The 22,934-nt window shown below is 35.9% G+C and overlaps 1 protein-coding gene across 7 annotated transcripts in view; it reads left to right on the top strand.

Annotated features, from left to right (window-relative positions):
• LOC117168247 (arfGAP with SH3 domain, ANK repeat and PH domain-containing protein) overlaps positions 1–22,934 on the top strand; it is a 561,385-nt gene that overhangs the window by 500,512 nt on the left and 37,939 nt on the right. Inside the window, exon 15 of one of the 7 annotated variants that reach the window (XM_033353746.1) lies at positions 15,524–15,759. The exons of 5 other annotated variants lie outside the window; for them this stretch is intronic. In XM_033353746.1, the coding sequence (XP_033209637.1) occupies positions 15,524–15,546 (23 nt within the window). In that variant the 3' untranslated portion in view covers positions 15,547–15,759. Of the gene's footprint in view, positions 1–990; positions 1,350–15,523; positions 15,760–22,934 lie in introns of those variants that run through there. One more of the 7 variants, XM_033353744.1, reaches the window with a different exon arrangement.

Raw genomic sequence — 22,934 nt, 5'->3', positions numbered from 1 at the left:
CGCTTGGGGGTTAATTCCTTCGGGACCACCTCTGGACAATTGTCCGCGACTGCCTATTTATTTTTGTAACCATATTCAGCAGAAACCCTTGGTACAGGGACCTTATTTTAGCACTGACTGCCCTTAAACGATGAGTATTTCAGTTCATTCGAAATATTGAATGCTTAGCGTTCTAATGTTGCGAAAAGCGGACGATTTACATGATAGCCTTTGCTGCACTTGATACTGACATTGGTTTAGTACTGTTGCATAGCAGTATCATACCGCATATATTTTGATTCAAATTTTTAAAATCAAAAGTATGGAATGTTGATCACATTTTAATGTGTGAATCTTATTTTGTCGTTGGTTTTGCTCTCAGTGCTATGTAGACACATCATATGCGAAAGATATTTTCCCATGTATTGCATGCGGGGTCCTTCGTGTAATAATAATTAAAAGCCAAGAAATTAGTCTTTAAAAGTAAGGTTACTTTGATCAAACATATTTTTAACATAATCAACACTTTTTTCTATTTGTTAATAACATCACTAGCTTAATATTTTACGAATGCAGGTATACGACTTAAGTAATATTTTTCACTATACTTTCGGAGAAAACAGCCGCCGAATGTCTAAGTAAAGTTTCAACCTTTGAAATTTTTTTTTTTTTAATTTTAGTCTAATCGAAAAATGTAATTCGGATGTATTAGAAAAATAGTTTTGTCTATTTTTTGAAAATTTTCGCAATGTTGAAAAGCATATCAGTTTTTTATTTTTTATCGAAATTAACAATGCCACTAAGATGGCAAGTACTTCTGGAATGTACTAGAACCTCTAAAACAAACTTTTAAAATTTATTTAAAAATTTTGTTTTTAATGTTGAAAATGCTCTATTTGGATGTAGGTCCAATCGAAAAAGTTTCTTGCGATAGTTCCGAAATATATTCGGTTTCTAGTAACAATTTGCATTAAAATTGTCTAATTTATCAGAAAACGTTTTTTGTTATAGGAATGTTATGTACAGAATCTTCAGCCCCCACAGCGGCCTCAAAAATAATTTAAAAATCGGTTAAAACGTCTGGTAGGGAGGCAATTTGTTTGCACGCTTCTGGCCACTTTCGGGAGTATCAACGGTGATAAAAGGTCCGAAGGAGATCATCTTAGCACTCTGCTCTTCGCGTGTACCCAGGATTCACCACGTGGAGGTGGCTCCTCATTGAATCCCACCTACTCCCCTCCCAACGAACTAACCATGAGGCAATTACCTATTAGTAAATTGTTGAAAAATCTGCATTGGTCCTGATTTTTGGTAAATCTGTGCGGGACTGCAGTGTTTTTTCAATGAAACCGTGTCTGGACTCTGGGCCACATGTGGTACTTTAAGAAATGTCTGTGTTACTAATTGCACGGTCTTCCCAACTGTTTGAGTATGGCATGAAAACTCGGGCAACCTTTTGACAAAATCACAATCTCCCAATGCCTCTTCCAGTTCCTGGTTTGTTACATCTCGCAAAGCAGGTGGAGAAGTGACATTTTGTCAATCAATAAGATGAGGGTAGTCTGCAGCAGAAAATTTTTTTGGCTGTGGTCGGAACTGGCAAACATTTTCCTGATGTGGATTACTTCTCACTTTTTTAATCAGTTCTATAGCACGCGTTTTGACAGACTTTCTTCTGTCGTAAAGCATCGTCAACATCAAGTTTTCAGTGCAAAGAGCATACTCGTTAGTTTGGATGCAAGGGTCAATTGCTGCTGTCCTAACATCCTCTGTTAAGTATCTTGACAGTTTTATAGTCTGCCATACATGTTTGTTTGCGTATTAGAACTACCAGTTTCTTTTGATCATAAACCGTACAGGAGCATACACTCGAATAATACATTTTCTTATCATTTTCAGGTTTTTGGAGGGCCTTGATTTAGAGGCGTACAGTCGAAGAACTCTGTTTTCTACTGTAAGCACGTGTGCGTGGCAAAGTGCACGGGGATCCTTATTAGCAAGAGCATCTGGAAAATTTCCGGAACAAACAGCATTGCAGATTTCAAGCAGGTATTTTTGGTCGGTGCTAAACAATTTCGGATAAAATTTAAATTAATTTCAGGTAAGTTAGCTGTAAATTGCTTTAAAAATTACTATTTGTGTCTGTTCACAGGTTTTAAACTGCTTACCAACAGGGCCAGTGAATGAATTAAGACCACTTATTGTACCTTCAAGATGCAAGATAAGGTGCCTGAGAGGCAATTTATTAAAATGCAACAAAGAAATCTGCCACTGCTGACTTTTACCCAGGCGGTTTTCAATGAGAGTGATAGCTCCGCCGATGGCTCCTGTATTTAATAGTGTGCCATCAACACCAATAACTTTTAACTGGTTCAAGTAATGATTATTTGTTTCAAGAAATTATAAATTGCTATCAGCAAATTGAGATGCAAGAACGCGACAACCAGTCCCAAAACCAATGTACATTGCACCTAGACTAATAAAGGACTTGTGAGACTTTTATGTGATTCAGTTGTTCCAACTCTTGCTTTTTTGCGCTCTCTCCTTATTTTATTTGGATCAATTGTTTTGTTATTGTCATCCTTATTGATTAGTTCCAAATCTTTTAGTGTAGATGTGACAATAGCAGCTGTTGCTACATTTGAGATTCTAAAACGATCGGTTGCTTTTGCTACTAGAGGCAATCTTTCCCTCATTTGTAGTTGGGAACAATATCGCTTCTGCAAAATAAAATCAATTCCAGTTTTCTAGACAATTCTGCAACCAGCATTTTTGTTACCACTTTGTCAACTGAGCCTGTTACCATTTGACAAGAACCCCTCTTTTGTCACTGATGAAAGCGCATTCCCTTGAAGGGATTTTGTATTTAGAAGGACACCTAACGAGTATTGTATTATAAAGGCGACACCGGAATGCTGAAACTTCAAATATAATAATTGCTTCAGAAAGAAATTCATATTTTAGTTTGAGAAAGGCAGTAGATTTCATTTTTGAACGTGGATAAGCATTTATGGCAAGGTATGATTCAATTAACTTCTTAATTTTGTTCTGAATCGATTTTTATGGCATTGTGCGAATTGGTGCCCTTACGTACAGATTCTTTAGTTGTTCGGCAACAACCTCTGCTGTAGGTTGAGTTCGCACATCGAAATCACAGGTATGACCCAGGATTTCGCATTTTCTCTCTGCCCTACTGACGACGATAGCCATGATGGCATGCAGATGTAACTAGGAAGACGTCAGCCGCGTTGCTCGAAAAGGAAAGGGGGAAGGTCCGATGCCCCCCCCCCCCTTATTACCACTACCCGCCTATGTCCACTCCTTCCTTCCGGCCGTTGCTGTGACCAACGGTTCATTTGGCAACTTCAACATTTTCATACAAATAGTTAATTTCTACGTGTTTTTCACACTATAATATTTAGTGTATATCGGGCTGCACGTTTGCCATAAGTATTGTTTCATGCCCAGGTGGCCTCATTCTGACTTTTTATCAACGGTGACACCCCCAGAAGTGGACAGAAGCGTACTAGCGAATTGTCTACCTAACAGGCGTTTTTAACCTAACTTGTTTTTCGAGGCCACTGTGGGGGTTGAAGATATTGTCCGATGGAAATAAAATTTGGCACAGTTTATACTATTACCAGATAGAATATTTTTTCACCTAAGCTGATATCCGTTTCGAAAAAGGTGTCATATATTTTAAAATAAATTTACTGATAAAAGCCGCGGAAAGTGTAAGTAATGTTTTAAATTTTGAAAATGCTCTATTTGAATTTTGGTCTAATTAAAAAATGTTGATTCACCCCCGAGATAAATTTGTTCAAAAGGTAAATTTTGTCCTGTGTGCTTTGACAAATGTGAAAGCTATACATTCTATATATGTGACGTGCCACAAGAAAAGGTACTTAATATACTGAAAACCGAAAAAATTTGTACTCCTTATGTCTTATGCAAATATCAGAAAAATTGTATGGGCCATATCTTTTTTTTAATTTAGCCCGGTGTCGAAAGCTAAAGAGTATGCTTCCTGGTAGACTGTGGATCCTGTAGACATTTTTTTGAAATTTTTTTCTAATCTTCGACAAGATGTACCTATTTACTCTCGTAACATTTTCTCGTACGACCATCTACAGTCGAGCCTCGGACACTGTCACCCATCGGGATCGGGCGTATCGGACACTGAAAGCTCACGCGAAAACAGAATAGAAATACAAATATGTATGATTCTTCTTTATTATGTAATTATTGTTTGAGCACAAAAAAACTAACCATAATTCTGAAGATCACATAGATATCAGCTTACAATTGTAAACATTTTTTCGCAATATGTATTGATATCTTTTGTACGAAAATTACATTTTTTCCAGTGTTCGGTAAGATATTCTCACTTACCTCAATAATGTTAAGACCAGAGATTTAGTGTAATAACTTCATAAATATATATCACAGTATTATTGCACAAAACCAATAACAAACCTCAAAGGTCAACGTAATTTAACCTACAACCTGCATTATCTCGACTGCTTGCGCATCAGCTGATGTAAGCGACTTCAGACATTTCAAAAACCGGTAAATTTATAATATAAAATCTCAGTTAAAAAAGATTTAAATTGCACTTTTCACTTAACTTATTGTGCAAAACTAAGTACATATGTACTACATATCTCAGAGATGGGGCTTCGAGGATGCGACGGCACTGGGCTAATCACTTGATTCTTACAGTGTCCGCGAAACAGCTGATGACAGAGTCCGAGGTATGACAGTGTTCAAAGCTACAGTGTCCGAGGTTTGACTGTATTAGTAATTCAAAATTTTCAAGTTATTACTGATTTTCGTCTGAAAATAGTGGACACGGATATATGTTGGCTCTATTGCAAGGCGCCCATCTGAGTTGTAGATAGCGCCATGTGACGGCTCATTCAATCACACGTTCACGACAGAGCATCACTTTCTTCCACTGTTTCACATACTCTTTCCCACTTGTCAGGAACTTTTCCTGACTCGTGCGAAAAAATTCTATTTTTCAACGCTCACGTCAACGATTGCGAAATGGCTCATTTTGTCCACTATTTTTAGACGAAAAAAGCTGTCTTTCTGGCGTAGATGTTGGACAAGGAAATATATCGTTAATATTTGGATTTTTTTAGCAGTGATAAAACTTATAAAGTTTTTTCATTGAAATAAAAGTATCGTCTAAAAATAAATCAACTTTTAGATTTCCAATGCACAAATTTTATTCCAATTAAAAAGTTTTTAATTTGAAAAAAGAAAACTAACAATTGCAGGTCTTGCCATTCATGGACTTTGTGAAAAGAAAGAACACTTTCAATCTGTCGTCCGCTGTATTCATTGCGAAATAATGTACAAATTTTTTACATTTCTTAAAAATATTCCAACTGATAATTGCTGCTACAAATAAAATGTTAAATATCAGTTTATTACAAAATTCAAATGAACTTTGCACTAAACAACGACAAATACGGCTTAACAGCAAAGTCTTTATTGCCTCTCTATTTCATTTGTATCTTTTAAAATACCGTAAATGCTTTTGAATGCCCTGAAATCCGTTGAAATGCACTACAATCTAACTATCTAATGAATCTAATCTAATCTAACTTATAATCTTATAGAGCGCCGAGATAAAGGTTCGAACACAATAAAATGATTCTGAGTAAGAGTAAAGCGTGATTTATTGTCCTACTTACATTGGTGCGATTCGACAACCGTGGCAGGGTATGTAGGCCGGATCGAATGGAGATTCTCTAGGCGTGGGCGGAGATGACGAAGTGGTGACGACGCCGCGTAGAGTTGGTCACGAGTGAAGAGAAAAGGCGCGATGTCCAGAATGAGTAGCTTTTCAAGTACTAGTTCAACACACACCAAAAGGCACGTCTAGGATTGGTAACAATTCTTTACCCCCCCCCCCCTTCCCCACCCCGCTCTCCCGTGGGTATTCGGCATCACATAGTGTTATCGTAGTTGATCCTAGTTTGTTGCTGCAATTTCCAGTTCTCTTGTTGTTTTCCGCATTTGATTCTTCTTCATAATTATCTTCTTTATGAAACAAATATAAAAAGAAAAACTCGTACGTATAGTCGATTGTAGTGTAAATGTCTTGTTTTTTGGAGTCGATTGTCCTTTAAGTCTGTTTTTGTTTGAGTTGAGTTGCTGTTGTTTTCTTAACTTATGAAAATTTTCAATAATATTTCAACTGTGTAATTTAGTTTATTAACAAATGGTACGAGTATTTTGTTTCCTGTTATAAGATTTTTCACATTATTTTGGTTCGATTGAGTCAGTTTTCGAGTTTTCAGTCAGCTTTTGTTATTAATGTTATTGACCCCTTGCCATTTTGCCATATATTGAATCTAAATATCCTAAATCAAGTTCATTAGTATTTAATGCTTTTATTTACCAGTAACTATATTAGCGTTTTCTAATTTAAAAAATCATTTACGTTCCATTCAACTATACTTATAATTGGAATGACTACCTGTCCAATTATGTGAGCTGTTTCTTTGTTCGTGACCCTTAATTTTCGCGTGATGTGTGGTGTATTAGGTTGTACTATTTTTGGTTCTAGTACTGACTTTCCTATTTTCCTGTTTATACGCATGGTGTAGGCATTCCCTTTTTAAAAATGTCCCGTTAAATTACAATGATAAAAATGTAAATTATTTATGTTTTTTTTGTGAATTTTTGTTAGGCTCTTGTTTTTTATCTGAGATTTGGTTCTAAGATTGCTCTTACGTTTTCCAAAAAGCTATGAGCTGTCGGGCTTAATCTAAGCCTTTATTTGTTTGCCCTTTTTTCATTTCCTTTAAAGAATCTTTCCTTTTGTTGATTCATAAATTCGTTAAACTTTGCGCTTTTTAAAAGTGTGTCCGCTTCTAAAACGAATTGTGTATTTTTTTCAAAAATGAATCGCTTTGAAAAGTTTCGTTGTTTATTTGCCTCAAATTATTTCTTTGGCCTGACGCGTATGTTATGCGTAAATTTTGTTATCATAGAAGAAAGTATGGTTTGTTAGGCCAAAGGTTCTGTTAGGGATTTGAGTAATGTCATGGAGCAGAGCTGGGTTGTTTGTAATTTGAGTTGTTTCTAGATGTCTTGTTTGATTAAACCTTTCTTGGTTTGACCGGTTGTTATTCATTGGGATTTCTATTTTTTTTCTCGCGAAACCCCTACCGCGGCCTATCGACCTATTTATTATTTTAGGGATAGTGTCGTGTGTTTTTCGGTGTAATTGTGACCATACTCCTAATTATTGGTCTCGTCGTTACAATATACGGGTGAATATCTTGGATTGGAAGTGCAACAGCAGCCTCCAAGTCCAAGCTGTAATGATCGCTTTCTGTGTGGGTGGGGTTAGCCATTATTATCTTGACTTTACCCGATCTTAGTTTCATTTAATATGAATCGCGTTGAAATTAGAGTGGATAGCACACCCTATATAAGGTCTGACTTGGTTTCTCTCCAAGAATCAGCATGGCGTGGTTAAATATAATATTGTGAAGGAGTAATATGAATAACTAATACATTGTTTCAGCCAATGTAGTTACCTCGAATGGTAAAATTTAGTAATCCGTTGGAAAATCCAGCAGGAAAATTTTGATTAGGCCTGATGCCAAAATTGCGGCGAGAGCATTGAAATGACGTATGTGACGCCAGTTTGGCGGAATGTAGGGATCGTCATGGCGATACCGAGACACGCGAAATTCCGCATTCCTTCAGATGATGCCGCAAAATACAACATAGGGTACCATGGATACCGTGGAGTCTCGATAGGGTCCTCGTGTCTTTCAGATTAAACAAACACCAGAAAACTCAAGCTCACTGAAATGTCCCAGGACTAAGTCCGATGGGAAAGACACGAGGATCCGCGAGAAATTCCCAAACCTCACGGTGGCTTCCCAGATTCAACACGAGAATTTCAATTTTTATCAACGACTGCACAAGCAGATCTTGGTCCTCTGTGTGCACCCAGAGTTCCAAAATCCCTCGATGTCCATCGCGGTTTGTAGGCCAGGATCGAAACTCGGCGGGGCGTTGCGGTTCTGAACCGGGGGCTACTATAACATTTTGCGTTGGTACCTTTAAGTCAAGTCCTTCACTTAAACCAGCCGACATGACAACTTCTTTTATGTAAATCTGTATACAATTTTGGGATAATTTAATAAAGTATCCTGCTGCGTAGATATCTCAGCACCTCTTATACTGAAAAATGGCTTAAAAATGCACATTTCTTTTGAAGATCAAGATCAAAAAAGAATCTGGAAGATTTTCAGGAAATTTCTTAGCATTTTTTTTTTTGAAATTCTAAAAAACATTTAAATGTTAAAAATGTGAGATATCATTAAATCGGCACATATAAATGATTTTCATAACAATATAAAATCATACAATTGGCGAAGAAAAAAGGAAAAAATAGTTTTCAAAAATATATCAATTCATGGTATAAGAAATGTAGGCAGTAGAATCATTTACAAAGTCTTAGAAACCACTTTATGTCGAAGTAGAGGGGAAAATCTAATAATAGTGTACCTTTGAAGTGAAGAAGAAGTTTTATTTATTTATAAATTTAAATTAATATAAATTTAAATTAAAAATGGTAATATTCTCGCGCTATTATTACGTCACGCTGTGGTGTCAGAGGTTTCCCATGTACGTCTGTTTTAATCATTATTTTCCTAATGCAAGGAAGTGGCTGATCATAATACTTATCATTATTTTTGGTCATTTTTATGCTTTCTAAACTCAAGCCATGCAATATTTATTTCAAAATTTTAGTTAAAACAATAATTGATTTTTGTGAACAATTATTTCTCCCCATAATTATATTTTTAAATAATAAAAAGCAAAAAGGAGGGATAATAAGATTTTTAAGCCTCTGCAAGGAACAGCTCCAATTCATCCGTCTAAAGAAAGGATAAATACCGATCCCATAGGTCGGTATGTCCTGCAGATCGTTAAATATTTTTTGTACCAATGGACTTTAGAATTTTCTGACCTCAACAATCTAGAGCATCCTTGCCGATAAAGAAAATTTTCTAGGAAAACTATATCGTTCCGTGTCGGAATTGATGCGTGTCACCCTTCACGGAGCAAAAAGTGCGATAAAGTTATGGATTAAAGTGCAAAAAATTATAATATAAGTTGGAAAACGTGAGAAAATAAGGGTACTTTCCCCCCTTCCTCTCATCCTCTTAAAAATTTGAATCGAGGGAAGGAATAGTGCGACTAAAAATGAGTGCAGGAAGTGATGTAGGATAATAAAATAGTGCGAAAACAACGGAAAAATCTTTCATGAAAATCCTTGCGCCAGAACAAAGAGAGTCCAAGTGCGCAAATCGTTAGTCACGCAGTAAATTGGAACAATGTCTGATCAGCCAATTTATCTGGACACGTCGATGGACACACTAAGTTAATTCACCCTCCGATGCGGGCGCAAAGTACTACGCCTATTTTCATGAATTCTTCTACTTGTGCTGGTGTATTAACAAACATCGATCTGTTCATGACATGGCAAGCAGAACTTTTCGGTTCGACTAACCAAAGGGAAATGGAAAAAAATTTACAAGCAGCAAACTGGAGGCTATCAAATTCTCTACCAGCACTTGGTACTACCGGTCATCTATTCAATACACCAAAATACTACTATTTACCAAAATCTGACACCAGAGGAATACATTATGAAACCCCGAATCTAAGGAGTCAGCAAAAACCAACTGATCTAGGGTTCCTGGGAGATACTTCAAATTTTAACCTGAAACAACTGCAATCCAAACAAGCAGGGATACTTTAAAATGCAGATCGTGGAAGCAATTCGATGCAACCATTTTTTAAAGAAGTGATTCTCCACGGAAATATGTCCAAAGGTTTTATCGACACAATGTCTTGACTTTATTGTACAATAAAATTCACAGCTGTTTAAAAAATCGATACGAAAACAGAAGAAGTGATGAACGAGCTTAAGGCGTTTAGGCCGAAAAGCTTTAAACTGTCGTTCTTTTGCAGAACATTCAAAGGTTAAATATCGCAGAAGAGGACATTTTTTAACCTTTTAGGAAGATCCCGAAGCCTTCTTGTATAATATCGAAACAAGTTAGTCAATCGTTAGCAAATCGTTAGCTGTCACCACGCAGAAGATTAAATAATCAGCTCACTCCATGAAATTTAGAAACACTCTGAGCTACTCGGGAAAACACGTTGCTCCCGTACTCACTTTAAGCCAAGATAAAAGGACGTCGACGTAGAAGACGATGATACGCCGGAAGAAGAAATCGACGAATTAATTGACATTTTAAACGAACATCGATCCTGTGTTTCAACTTATTTAGAAGAGCTAGGTTGCACAAATATTTCGAAAGTGGTCATTGTTGAAAGGTTAGGAAGCAAACCTGTAAGTTTTAAACCCCACCATTGAAGCGATATTAATAGCGATCTTCCAGAAAACATCTTAAGAAAATATAGATCAATAGGCATTGTAATTGATACCGACCCACCTTATGCAAGTCCAGCCTTTGTAATAAATCTTGAAAACAAAGATTTGCGTTTAGTCGTAGATTACAGAAAGCTTAACAGTCAGACCTAAAACATTAATTTTCCTTTGCCGCACATCGACGAGCATCTAGCAGGGTTGGCCATTGCGAAATATTTACCCTGTTAGATTTGGATCAAGGGTTGATTTGAGTACGCCCTACAGAATAGGCTCAAAGAAAACAAGCCTTTATTATACAACAAAAACGTGTCAGGTTACAAAAATTTGTTTCGGGCTTAAAAACGGTCCATTTTATTTTACAAAAACCTGGTCAGGAATGACAGAGAAACTTTAACTTGTTTTTAATGACCTTAAGACAGCCGAATTGACTCTCAAATTATCGAAATGTAAATTCCACAAAACTAAAGTAACGTACGTAGGCTACAATCTATCAAAAAAGGGGGTCGAACCAACCAAATCTAAAGTTGATAGCATTCGCAACTTTCCACAACCGCAAAATGTACACGCCGTACGCAGATTTTTAGGGGCAACAGGTATCTTTAGAAGGTTTATTGTCAAGTTTTCTGAAATTGCAGAACCACTGCATCGACTTTCAATAAAAGACGTGGAATTTACTCAGAGCGATACCGAAAACAACTAAAGAACTGATTCAGAAAATATGTAACGAATAGACTTTTAAATTATTTAAAGCAAAAGCAGAAATAGAGCTCCATAACGACGCTAGCTTTAAGAGAGTCGCAACAATGCTTTTACAAAAAGGATCCGATGAGAAACTTCACTTTGTGTACGCGATAAGCCGACTGAAGAACGACTGTGAGAAAAATTACCATTCCAGTAAGCTGAAATTGCTTGCACTAATTTATTTAAATTCTCAAAAATCGAAAAATCCGTGGCACCTAGTTACGCTTTAAGCAGGGCCCCATTAAATCCTGCGGAATCGATCGAAGAAATCGAAGACCGAGCATGCGTGTTCAGTATTTTTAAAACCGATAACTAAATAATTATATTCCAGTATGTAGACGAGAATTTGCAACTAAAGCGACTAATTCCGGAAAAACCCGAAAGCGAAAAGACTGACCGAGGAAAAGCGGAAATTTCACGATCTTAGAAATTATCCAGCATTAGGTCGCACTGTCGTAATGATGACGTAATTTTATTTCTTCCTAAAGATGAGAAGGTACATGAAACAGCACATTGACGCTTGTGTACACTGTTTAATGACACAGGCCCAAAAGGGGTCTCCAAGTGGACGAACTTCATCTGATTCCTCCAGGATATCGGCCCTTCATCATCACAGACGTCGATCATGAAGGACCACTACCAATGACCCCACAAAAATATCAGTACATGTTACTGCTTATCACGGATAATCTTACGATGTTCGTAATTTTAAAACTAGTTAAGGACCCCAAACTTTCATCAACAATTACAGCTTTAGAAGAGATGAGCGTAGAGTTCGGAGCACCATCCAGGTTAATCTTACTCAACACGCCACCCACAGGCAAACGCCTTATTGGAACGAACAAACAGCACCATCATTTCAGCAATTCAAGGCAGAATAGTCATTAGTAATGGTCGAGACTAGGACAAAAGTCTTTAAGAAGTCTAACGTGATCTAAAGACATCGCTAAACAAATCAACGGGTGGAGCCCGTTTGAGCTACTTTATGGCTTCATCAATCGTCACGATGAAGGTGAAATAAGGAAGCTCACAATTGAAGGTGAAGATCGCTACATATTACGAGAAATACTTCTGGACGAAGTTTAAAAATAAATGAAAGAATCCCAAGCCAGCTATAAAACTTCCTATGATAAATATCGTCAAAATCATGTCACGTCTACGCAAGGATGTCCGAGACAGGAAGTACGCTTCAGCAGCTCATGCCAGCTAATTGAAAATCTGGAGAGCAAGCGATTCAGACGATTTAATCACATTTTATGAGGATTCAGACAAATTTATTCTTGAAGATTAGATTAGTAGAGAAAGCTCAGATTTATTATATTATGCTTTCCATGTACTGTTTTAGATCAGTGCATATCAGCGAGCCGATCCGTTAATATCTTTGGTACCATCTGACTTAATAAACTGTCATAATTCTTAACATTTGATTCGCTGTTCGTTTCAACCATCCCGAAACATGTACTTCGAACAAGAGTAAGAGTTTAAACACATTGTGTCCCTTTTTTCTCGGCAGGTTTGAAGTTTTGAAAGGACAAGGATTGTGGGTTTTTTGTTTTGTTTGGGCACCAGGTATTACGGGGTTAAACCTGGGAAGGAGATTACGAGTTAAAGCGCCGATATAAAGGTTCAAACACAGCAAAACGAGACCGGATAAGGGTAAAGCGTAGTTCTTCGTCCCACTCACATTGGTGCGATTCCACAATCGTGACAGGGCAGTTTGGCCGGATTGAGTGGAGATTCCCCAGGAGTCGGCAGAGTTGATTAAGTGTTTCTTGCAGGGCCATACCGAGCTCTATTTCATGGTAACAATTCTTTTACATCCTACTGCATTCTTTCAAATCATGCCTGAGGCTTAACGGATTATTTAAAAATAAATTATATTCTTTAAAGTCCTGTGCAATTTTGAAAAATCCTTCAATCTTGTTAAATCCCTAGAACTTATTTTCCTCTTTCTTTTGAATTTCCATAATTCAAGTCTGGGCTTCTACACTGCTTTTTTCGGTCACCATCATGATACAATAAACAAAAAATGTTTATGAACAAATTATTTGTTAAAAATGCGTTTTCTATCATTTTAAATAATGTAACGTTATTTAAGTTATATTGAAAAAAATAGGAATGGAAACAATATTTTAATGAAAAAAAATTTCTTTTGAGACTATTCTTATTAATATTATAAACAAGTTTAATAAAAAAATGTATTATTCAGGCACCTATTGAAGGAAAAATTCGTTTTTTTTCAATGTATGTCCTTTTAATTGGGAACTTCATGATAATTTTACTATTTGAAAAATTTTATTATTATAAAACAAATGCATTATTTTGGCATCTGTTAAGGGAAATTTTGTTTTTTTCGGTGTCAGTCCTTTATATTGAGAACTTTATGTTAATTTTAAGATCATTCATAATTAGTTCATAAATGTTATGATTTTTAAACAATAAATTAAATGAATAAATATAATTAAAAATGCATTATTCGGGTCGATTTATTTGTCGACGTAAAAACCAGTTTTTTCCAAGTCAGTCCTTTTAATTTCAGAAAAAGAGTTCTTTTTTTCATTCAGTGCTTACAGTTGGCATACACAAGAGTGTGTGAATACAAGGAATGATTGAGCAATACATTTAATATTTGTTATAAATAAATTCTATAACATATGAATATTCGGGACACCAGCGAGTCTGAAGAAAGTTGTTGTTCGCCTCTTAAGCATCTTTCCTCAATTGACTAATGGCGGGAAAAGCAGATTGAATAATTTTGGCTCTAGGAATGAGAACTTTCTGTGCTGTCACAGGCATGTAGTACCAATTATAAATATTGATGTACATTTGCACTGTTTGTTGTCAATACTTTCTGCACTTCAAAGTGTCAATTGTCTCCCCTAAAGCCATAGCTTGCAACATTATTCCGAATCAATATATCAAATCCTTGTCGATATGTGTGATTTCGGATGTAAAATCAGTATCTCTGAAAAATCTTCTGGCAGTATTTCCTGTGTTTGAAGTGCCTGAGCCATGTTTTGGAAAATCTATAATAAGCCCCATCTTATCACGGAATTCTTTTTGGACTTTCTGTTTTGCAGTTTTCATTTTCGCTTTCTCTTTTTTATTTTTTGCTTGCTACTTGCAGAATCCTAAACGATAGCTTATGTGCAGTATCAATTCCATCAAACGAATCCACGCGTGCAATGTAGAGAGCCCGTATCTAAAATTTTGTACCTTCTCTGGTTTATCTGCAACTTTAGGTAAGTCGCTTATGGTACAACAAATATTCGGTACTTTTATCTTTGTAAGTTTAAGTTTTTTTATTTTTTCTTCCATCAACTCTACTTCTGTCGTGGTTCGTTCCTTATTTTCTGGCGCATGTTCAAACATGAGCAGCCTACATAACCTGATGGATCCAAGATTATCGTTGTTCCGAATTGTCAAGGACTCGGCACATTCAAAACAATTCGTATCATTCTTATGGGAACAAGTTTTAATTATACGCAATGGCACCATTGACATCATAAAAATTCCTGCATCTGATTTTTCTGCATCCTAGATTCTGTAACTGTCATACTTTTTTCGGGAGGTAAGGACTCTCTCTTGGCTTCTTCAAGACTTTTATAAAAAAAAATGTCAGCATTATGTACTTTAGCTTGTAGTCTAATAGTTTAATATTGACGTTTGGTTAATTTTGTGTCTTCAGCAGGAGAAATAGCTTCTTCTAAAGGTAATGGCTCCATCAATTCTTCAAATTCTTTATTTTCTCTATGTTCTTTATCTTCAGCTCCCGATATCATAATTCTTATCTACTTGGCCAAGTTCCTCTTCCCAGAAGAGCACAAATTATTCAAAAAAGGATTCTCAATTTCAATTTGAGGATAAGAATTAACAAGAGAGTATTTTCCTGCTTTTAGTCGATTTGGAACTGGTTTCAAAACCTTCTAAAGATCTTCTGCCTACTTGTGTGTGATCCAATGATATGATGGAATCAGATGGTAACCATGCACTGTTCAATTTTGAAAGTTTGGCTGCATTATAGAACGCACTCTTCCATCTGTTTTCAAAAGTTCACTTAGAATCTTATTCGGCACTCCTAATAGAATCCATTTATAAATTACATGTATAAACTAACTTAATGAATTTGCTTATTAAATTTGTTTATAATATTATTAGGAATAGTCTTAAGAGATTTTTTTTCATTAAAATATTGTTTCCATTCAAATTTCTTGCAATATAAGCGTCAAATAGAAAAATTGGCCATATTTTTCGTCATATTTATTTATTTATAAAAATATTGAAAAACTAAATTAAAAATCAACCCCGACAACTTTCTTTGAAATGTTATCAGATTTAAAAAAAATCCAAATCTGTTCACAGGTTCAGCCGGAATCGTATTTTGAACCAAAAAATGTACTTTTCCCCACTGTGCGACGGCGCGATCCGTCGTCAGTCGTGCTTTATCGCTCGCGGAGTGCACAGTGTTCGATCTATACATTGGGAAGTTTGCCTCGTTATCCCACCTCACGCTCTGATCCAACAATCTCCCGGCTTCGGGCCACGAGCCGCCAGCTCTGAAGTCTTGTAAGTGACAATAAATGCAACGTTATATCTTACTTGGTCTCTTTTATTTGTCTTCTTCCTGATCTCGGCATTCCACTTCCTCTTTTCCTTTCTCGGCATTACTCCCGTAATAAGGTCCTGCCAGTAGTAATATAACCAAGGCATGAATAATTCCTCTGATAGAGTGCACCTGCAAATTGGAACTTGGATTTGTTTTTCAATTTGTTTTTGAAGACGGTTGTCAAAGTACATGCGGCCTTGACAATTACATCCTCATTGTGACACTCGCGCTTCGCGCTCGACAAGTCGGTTATATTGATGGCTTTATTTAAAAAATAAAACGACGTAGACAAAATCAACATTAGAACTTACGGATCTCTCAAAAAAACCAATTGCATGATTTTAAAAATGATCTATTTTGTTAAATTTTGAACTAATCGAAAAATGTCATTGAGATGGTTTTGAGGTATATTTTCGGTTGCCACGCACGAGTTTCTCGTACTTTTTTTTTATAAGTTGTGTAACAAGGTCTAGTGGGTGAGGACTGGGTTTTGGGGGCCTGTCCCCCCGATAGAAGAAAAGAATCTACTCATTTATAGGTTACATAGTTATTAAAAATAATATAGACTCGGAATTCCCCGAGTCTTTAAGGATTCTTTTTCATGCCAAGAGATGGCGGCAAATAACTAAAATTTCGTAAAAAAGATATTGAGTGAATAGAAGACAACTATATCATAAACGAATCTTATTGAACTTATTACTTGTTAATTTATGAGGAATTTTCTCGTTGTTAAATATTAATAAAAAGAAATAGATTTAATGAATAGAGTGATTTAAAGTGAATAGATTCAAGTAAATACCTTAGGCTGTAAATTGAATTTTTGTTCCTACTTATTTTTATATTTTTCAAGCTACATGTTAAAAAAATACTAAACTAGACCGTTACGCCTCCTCGTCGCGCCGGCGTCGAGAAGCGAAGAAGGCGGTCTGCCGCCGATCAAATTTGCAGAAATCACCGCCACCTCTTAAAAGTCTGTTGTCGGTTGAAAGGTTATTTCGATCAGAATTAATTAAAACTTTGAACTATTTGTCTAAAAAAGATAAGTAGAGGGTACCTCTACCTTCAGCGGTTCGATGAGAAAATTGTATTCGATGATGATATTTTGTCAGAGAAGCACGATGTGTTTAACGTCCATTTTGGTCACTTTCCTCTTCAACTACAATTTGGAATGTCATCGACGTTTTTCGACTCTTTGAAATGATCCTCCTAGTTGGCAACAAACGCTCTTGACTTTTTAATGTACTTGGCCGCCGCTGCATATGACCTTTTTGGCCGTTTTGGATGCATGCAGAGGAACACTGCCTCTCGAAACGCTTCACGTATGTGGCACCTATTTCGGTTAACTTTCTTCTCAACATCGAATAAAATTTTCTCATCGAATCGAGAAAGGTAGAGGTTCCTTCTACTTATTAAAAAAGGTTTAGGTTTGTATAGCTTACCGATTGCCAGTAATACTGTACACGGGTTTACTTAATTGACTGTATATTATTAGTCCTTGAAAAGCTTAAATTATATAAATGTCTTTGAAGACAATTTTTAATAATTTTTGGTCAGAAAAATCTATTGAGCTTTTAAAAAAAGTAATTTCTTGAGAATTTGTTAATGAATTTTTTTATAAAATTAGTACATTTTAATTTACGCTAATTTTCCGTTCTAAATTATCGTGCTTCTTAAAATAAATAAATTGATTATTATTAGAATTATTTATGTTTTATGAGAGCAGATGTAATAATTCCAGATAATAGTAAGTTTCTTTCTGTATTTGTTCTAGCCATAAAAATTCACAAAGTTGAAATAGTCAATTTTGTCCATTTGTTTGATATATTATTTCTCTGTAAAAAAGGGGGTCTGCCGAAGTATCATTCTCCATGTTAAGACCAATGGAAAAGATATCACGCAGGGTGGGGAGGGGGGGGGGATCTGAAGTTCATGCAAAATTTATCACGTATTTTGTAAATGGCCGTAAATGGTCCTATTAATTTCTTGTCTTGATGTAGTGTCTCAAGTGAAAAATGTTTGCTCCTAATTTTGTGATTTTCTGTCAGAATTCTGACCGATTTAGTGTCTTTCTGATCAACTTGTGGTTATGAACAGACATCTTTATAAATTTTTCATTGCCCCTCAGGTAGTGTGCTTGATATAACCAGGCTTAGTCAAGTATTGATACCATTTATTCTCTGAGTAGAACGCAAGGCAGTTGTCCCGTTCTTGTTTCTTTCATTACTGGCAGATATACTGATATACTGGCTTTCTGTCATACATGACAGATCACTAGAAAAAAGATAAGAAGGAAAGCACTATACCATGCTGCCACCAAGCTACAAAATTCGGTTATTAACGTGTTCATTAAGATTAGCAGTATTATGCTGAAGGACTGTCAGTTCTCTACTCTGCAGGTTGAATCCCTCCTAAAAGAAAAGGAAAATGAATAAATTTCGATTAAAAACTCAATCCTCGTCAAGAACCAAATTCAAAGCACGACAAAAGCGCCTAACGGATGGATAGAATAGCTCCCTGGACTCCTTTATAAAAAGAATTGCTTCATAGCTGGAGAAGCAGCAGTCTAAGAGTCACAAACCTACTAAGCCTGGCAAGGCTTAGCTACTTGCAGCAGAGAAAAAGGTCGCTAATCTGGATACCTTATCTCAATATCCTAATCACAGCAATCTTCGCACCTCGTTCTGAAATGCTCACGACCTTTTTAATTTTTCTGATATCGTAAATTACGTACTCAGCTCGGACATAATTTTCCTATTCGAGACATGGGTAACTTTACCGAATTTAGAATTCCTTGTTTGGATCCCTGATCCCACCGCGATTGTAAGTAATGCACATTGTTCTGCTAAAGTCGTTTGTCCTAGTGGGAGTTTAGCAATTGTTATAAACAAATCATTATTTAACTTTGGAATATTATTAATTTTCTCTACATGCATTTCCGTTAAATGTTGACTCTGAGGTCAACGCAAGGGGGGAAACTTTTGTTGAAATTCCAGAGAGTAGTAAACTAATGATATTTAATTAATGGGAGATTCCCTAAATATTTTCCAGGATATTATACTTTTTTTTATTTTAGGGTATGGGTTTGAACGATCTTGTTGTGTATAATAATGGCCTAATACACCTCATTTCTAATTTTCAAGCACTTCAGTTGCCTACGACACGAGACCATCTTCCGGTTCGCGTTGATATTTTTTATTTCGCACTAATGGACACACGTGTAAATAGAAACTGGATTTTATTGTATGATAAAATAATGTGAAATAAAAAATGCAAACGTGACTGCATACATGATATGTCTATTTCTGAGAAATCTGCATATTCCAACTGTGAATTAAAAGCTGTGGAATAAATGCTGAATTTACAAGCGGCGTGTAATAATCCTGAAGATGTTTGGGCAGCGGTTAATAGATTTATATTGCGGCCTCATTTGACTAATAGTGTAAGCATGCATGCATTCCATGACTTTCTTATTTCTCTCTCAGCACCTCTTCAACGAGATTTGAGCTGAGGAAAGAGTCTCATCTGGCTGGGCTAAAATGCATCCATGTGTGTTGCATAAAAAGGTTGAGAAATTTGATCCTCATAATTACCGGGGAATTGTACTTGTAAATAGTATTATTTATTAAGATCTTCTCTTAGATCCTGTTGACAAGGTTGACTGTGTGGCTCAACGAGATACACATTCTCCCAGAAAATCAGGCCGATCTTAGGCCTGGAAGAAGTTGCATTGACCATATTTTTACCTTAAATTCTTTAATTCAAATCCATTTTTCTATCATACAGCGACAAATCTTTTCTTTTTATATAGATTTCAAAAAGGTATTAGACTCATTTAATCACTTACGATGGTCTGATTTCATCCATTTAGATAACTTGTGGGGAGCTTCAAGGAGACATCCTTAGTCCTCTCCTTTTTGAGCTTTTCAAATATAATCCAGATGAGTATTTAACAAATCACGGTATGCATGGAATCTCAAAGATCACTTATGTGACATTATTCTGCTTCCTTACGCGGATGACATAGTCATATTTGCTTACTGTCAGGCTGACTTACAAGCAAAAATAAATCTTATCGCGCAATACTGTATGAACAGTTTTTTAACGGTTAACTAGGTAAAATAAAAATGTATGGTATACCACAAAGGTCCGCCATGCGAATAAAAATTCTTCTACGCATAGACTCAGCTGGAAGTAGTAGTTTATAAAGAGTTAATAAAAAGAATGTGTGCTGCGAATATGGCTATGGTTGCTGTTTCAAGAATTTTATTTGCATTTAAATCTAGTGCCTAGGAAGTTAAGAATAACATTTTTTCGTAGCCTTACGCTTATAGTTCTTTTCCAAGCAATAGAAATATGGGGATTGAGGTACATTAATTTGATAGTTTCAGGTCAGCCCTGAAGAAGTGAACTGCAATGTTCACGAAACGTCGGCAAAATTCGTAGTTTTTCACACGAGTGAAACCCAAAATATAACTTGTTATCAAAATGAATCGTCGTGAACACATTAAATCTATTATGTTTTCTTAAATTGAAGGCCGTGCCCTTAAAACCTGATTCCCACTCAAAGTGTAACTGGGTTCTCCAGCTCAAAATATGTTCACTCTAAGTACGTCGGAGCAAATGTAGCTTGACCTGAATTCTGTGTCCCTCGTTGAAAGTATCGATAATTTTAAGATTTATTCAAATTAGATCAATAATATCATGGCATGTCTTCCGATTTCCTTCAAATTTTAAGTGTTTGTTTGCCTATATGATAGTATTATACACACTAATTTATATAATTCTACTAGCAACCATCCTCGAACTACAGGGGGTTGAAATTTGTATCCCCCGGGCAAAGCGGGTATTTTCAAATGGTCATAACTTCCTTTCTACAAATGAATATTGAATTTTCTATAAGTGATTTCTGAAGGCTTTTTAATGCTCTTTCATTCTGTGAATTTTATTGTTTTTAATTTTTTAATATTTATAAACCTAATTGCCATTTAAAATGTTTATTTAACATTTTCTACTATTCCGGCAGTTTTTATTGTTTTAAAGTATTTTTAAACGAAAGCTTGACTTTTTTCTGATAAAAATGCTGTTTGGCATTTTGGGACTGAAAAGAGTTATATAGTTATGCGAAAATATCAAAGCAAAACCCTTCCTCGAGTGTTCAGACTGGCCAGTCCTACCGGGGACTTTGTTCTATGTTTGATTCTCCAGCAAAGCTGCACTAAATTGATCATAATTTATTTAGTTCGCCTTTTTCGCGCATTGTTTCGTCATCTCCATCTGATCTTCTTTCGAAATGAAAAGAATGACTGTTTCCTTTCAATGATTCTCAGCCCATTCGAATAACTCCATCGCAGTTAGGATTGGATTCTGTGCTGAGCGCTGCAAGCTAGCTTTTGCCGTCATCTGGATTTTTTCCATGTGCAGTTGCCTGGAAATTTGTTTTTGCAGAAATTCCAAAATCTTCTTTGGGATTTAAAAGATTTTTGAAGGCACATTTATTTTTTAAATGCTTCACAGCTCCGTCTGTCACATAATAAATTTGGTTAACAACGCTGAATTTCTTTTTGAGGTACGCGTTGATGACCTTTTGAAATGTGTACACAGCTACAGTGTCATGACTTAAACAATCTGAGATGATTGCCATGCTAAAATGCTTCAGTTTGCTTCCATCTCTGTAATAAAAAACGACTGTGAAGATAGTTGCTTGATTATTATTCTAATGGAAAGATTGTGTAGCATTTTGAATGATGAAAGAATAATTTTCAGCAAAGTCAAGCAAATTTAAGTACTCGCCTTCTTTTAGTTTAACTTTGAGGTGCTTTAGAAACAAACCTTGTTACTTTGTATAAAATGCGTGAGGTTTGAGGTTTTTAGGTTTAGTGCAGAGTGTCATGACAATTTGACAATTGTCTATTAGTTCCCTCAGTTAAATGTTTGATATTAAACGTATTCAACATTAACTTTACGTTTTCGCGATAAACGGAGACACAAACATTGTCTATGTACATGGATGTCTTTTTTTCGGCTATACACAAGACCAATTTTAATCCAGCAAAAGAAAGAACAAATCCTCTATAATTTGATTATATGCATAGTTTAAACTATTGTTAATGGATTTAAGCCTTTCACTAGTCTGTTTTATGTAACGGTACTGATGAAAATATACTGCAAAACCTGAAAAAGCCTGAAGGTAAACGAGGTATGAAAGCGTTCTTAAGAGCTGCTTGCGAATTTACATGAGTGTGCGCGAAAGTTGAACTCAAATTGAGTAAAGTAAGGGTATTAAAAGAAAATTATAAAAAAATATGGAACAAATACAAAAGTGGATTGTGGCTTGATGATACTTTGAACTGCAATGTCGAAAATATTATTGAGAAGGAAAAAGAAAGTTTTGTTGGAAAGGTAAGTTTTGAAAAACAGTAGACTATGTAGTTAGAGATATTTCGGGTTTCACTCGTGTACATAATTACGAATTTGGCCGACGTTTCGCGAACAAAGCAGTTTATTTCTTCAGGGCTCAGGTCAGCCATGAACAAGTGAACTGCAATGTTCATGAAACGTCGGTAAAATTCGTAGTTTTTCACACAAGTGAAACCCGAAATATCTGTTGTTATCAAAACAACGCCCACGATTAATATTTCACTTCTTTTATTTTTAATAATTTTCTTTTAAAAATTCAGGGTTGCCACACCTCTGGAATACCTGGAAATCCTGGAATTGTCAGGGAATTTTAAAAAGGTCTGGAGAACCTGGAAAAGTCAGGGAAAATGAACATAAATTCCAGACTTTTTACTAACCGTAGCATATGTACTTCGATGAAAATTAATCTTGAAAGTCCTTTTCTCTAGGTCACTTTTAAAACTCGCGCGCACATTTAAAAGTACCAATAACGGTGTGCAGAGTTATTTCTCTTGTGTTTCCTGCGGCGCAGCGCGACCGTGCAGCAGCAGTCAGGTTAGCACCGGAGAGCATATATTACATGGAGTGCTGATCAGGGGTAATTTCTCGACTTAAGGATAGGTAGCGCTGTTCAGAATCTCGGACGGTGAAAGTGCTTGTCACTTCTATAATGTACAGTATAACGAATATTCAAAAAATATACCTGAATATAAATAAAATTACCGAAGTTATGAATGTGTAAGAAAAAAGAACCAAAATTTTCGATTTTGA

The sequence above is a fragment of the Belonocnema kinseyi genome, chromosome 2 (assembly GCF_010883055.1).
Source record: "Belonocnema kinseyi isolate 2016_QV_RU_SX_M_011 chromosome 2, B_treatae_v1, whole genome shotgun sequence".
Taxonomy (NCBI): Eukaryota; Metazoa; Arthropoda; class Insecta; order Hymenoptera; family Cynipidae; genus Belonocnema; species Belonocnema kinseyi.
Note: the sequence above shows the minus strand (reverse complement) of the source record. Positions and strands in the feature narration are given on the sequence as shown.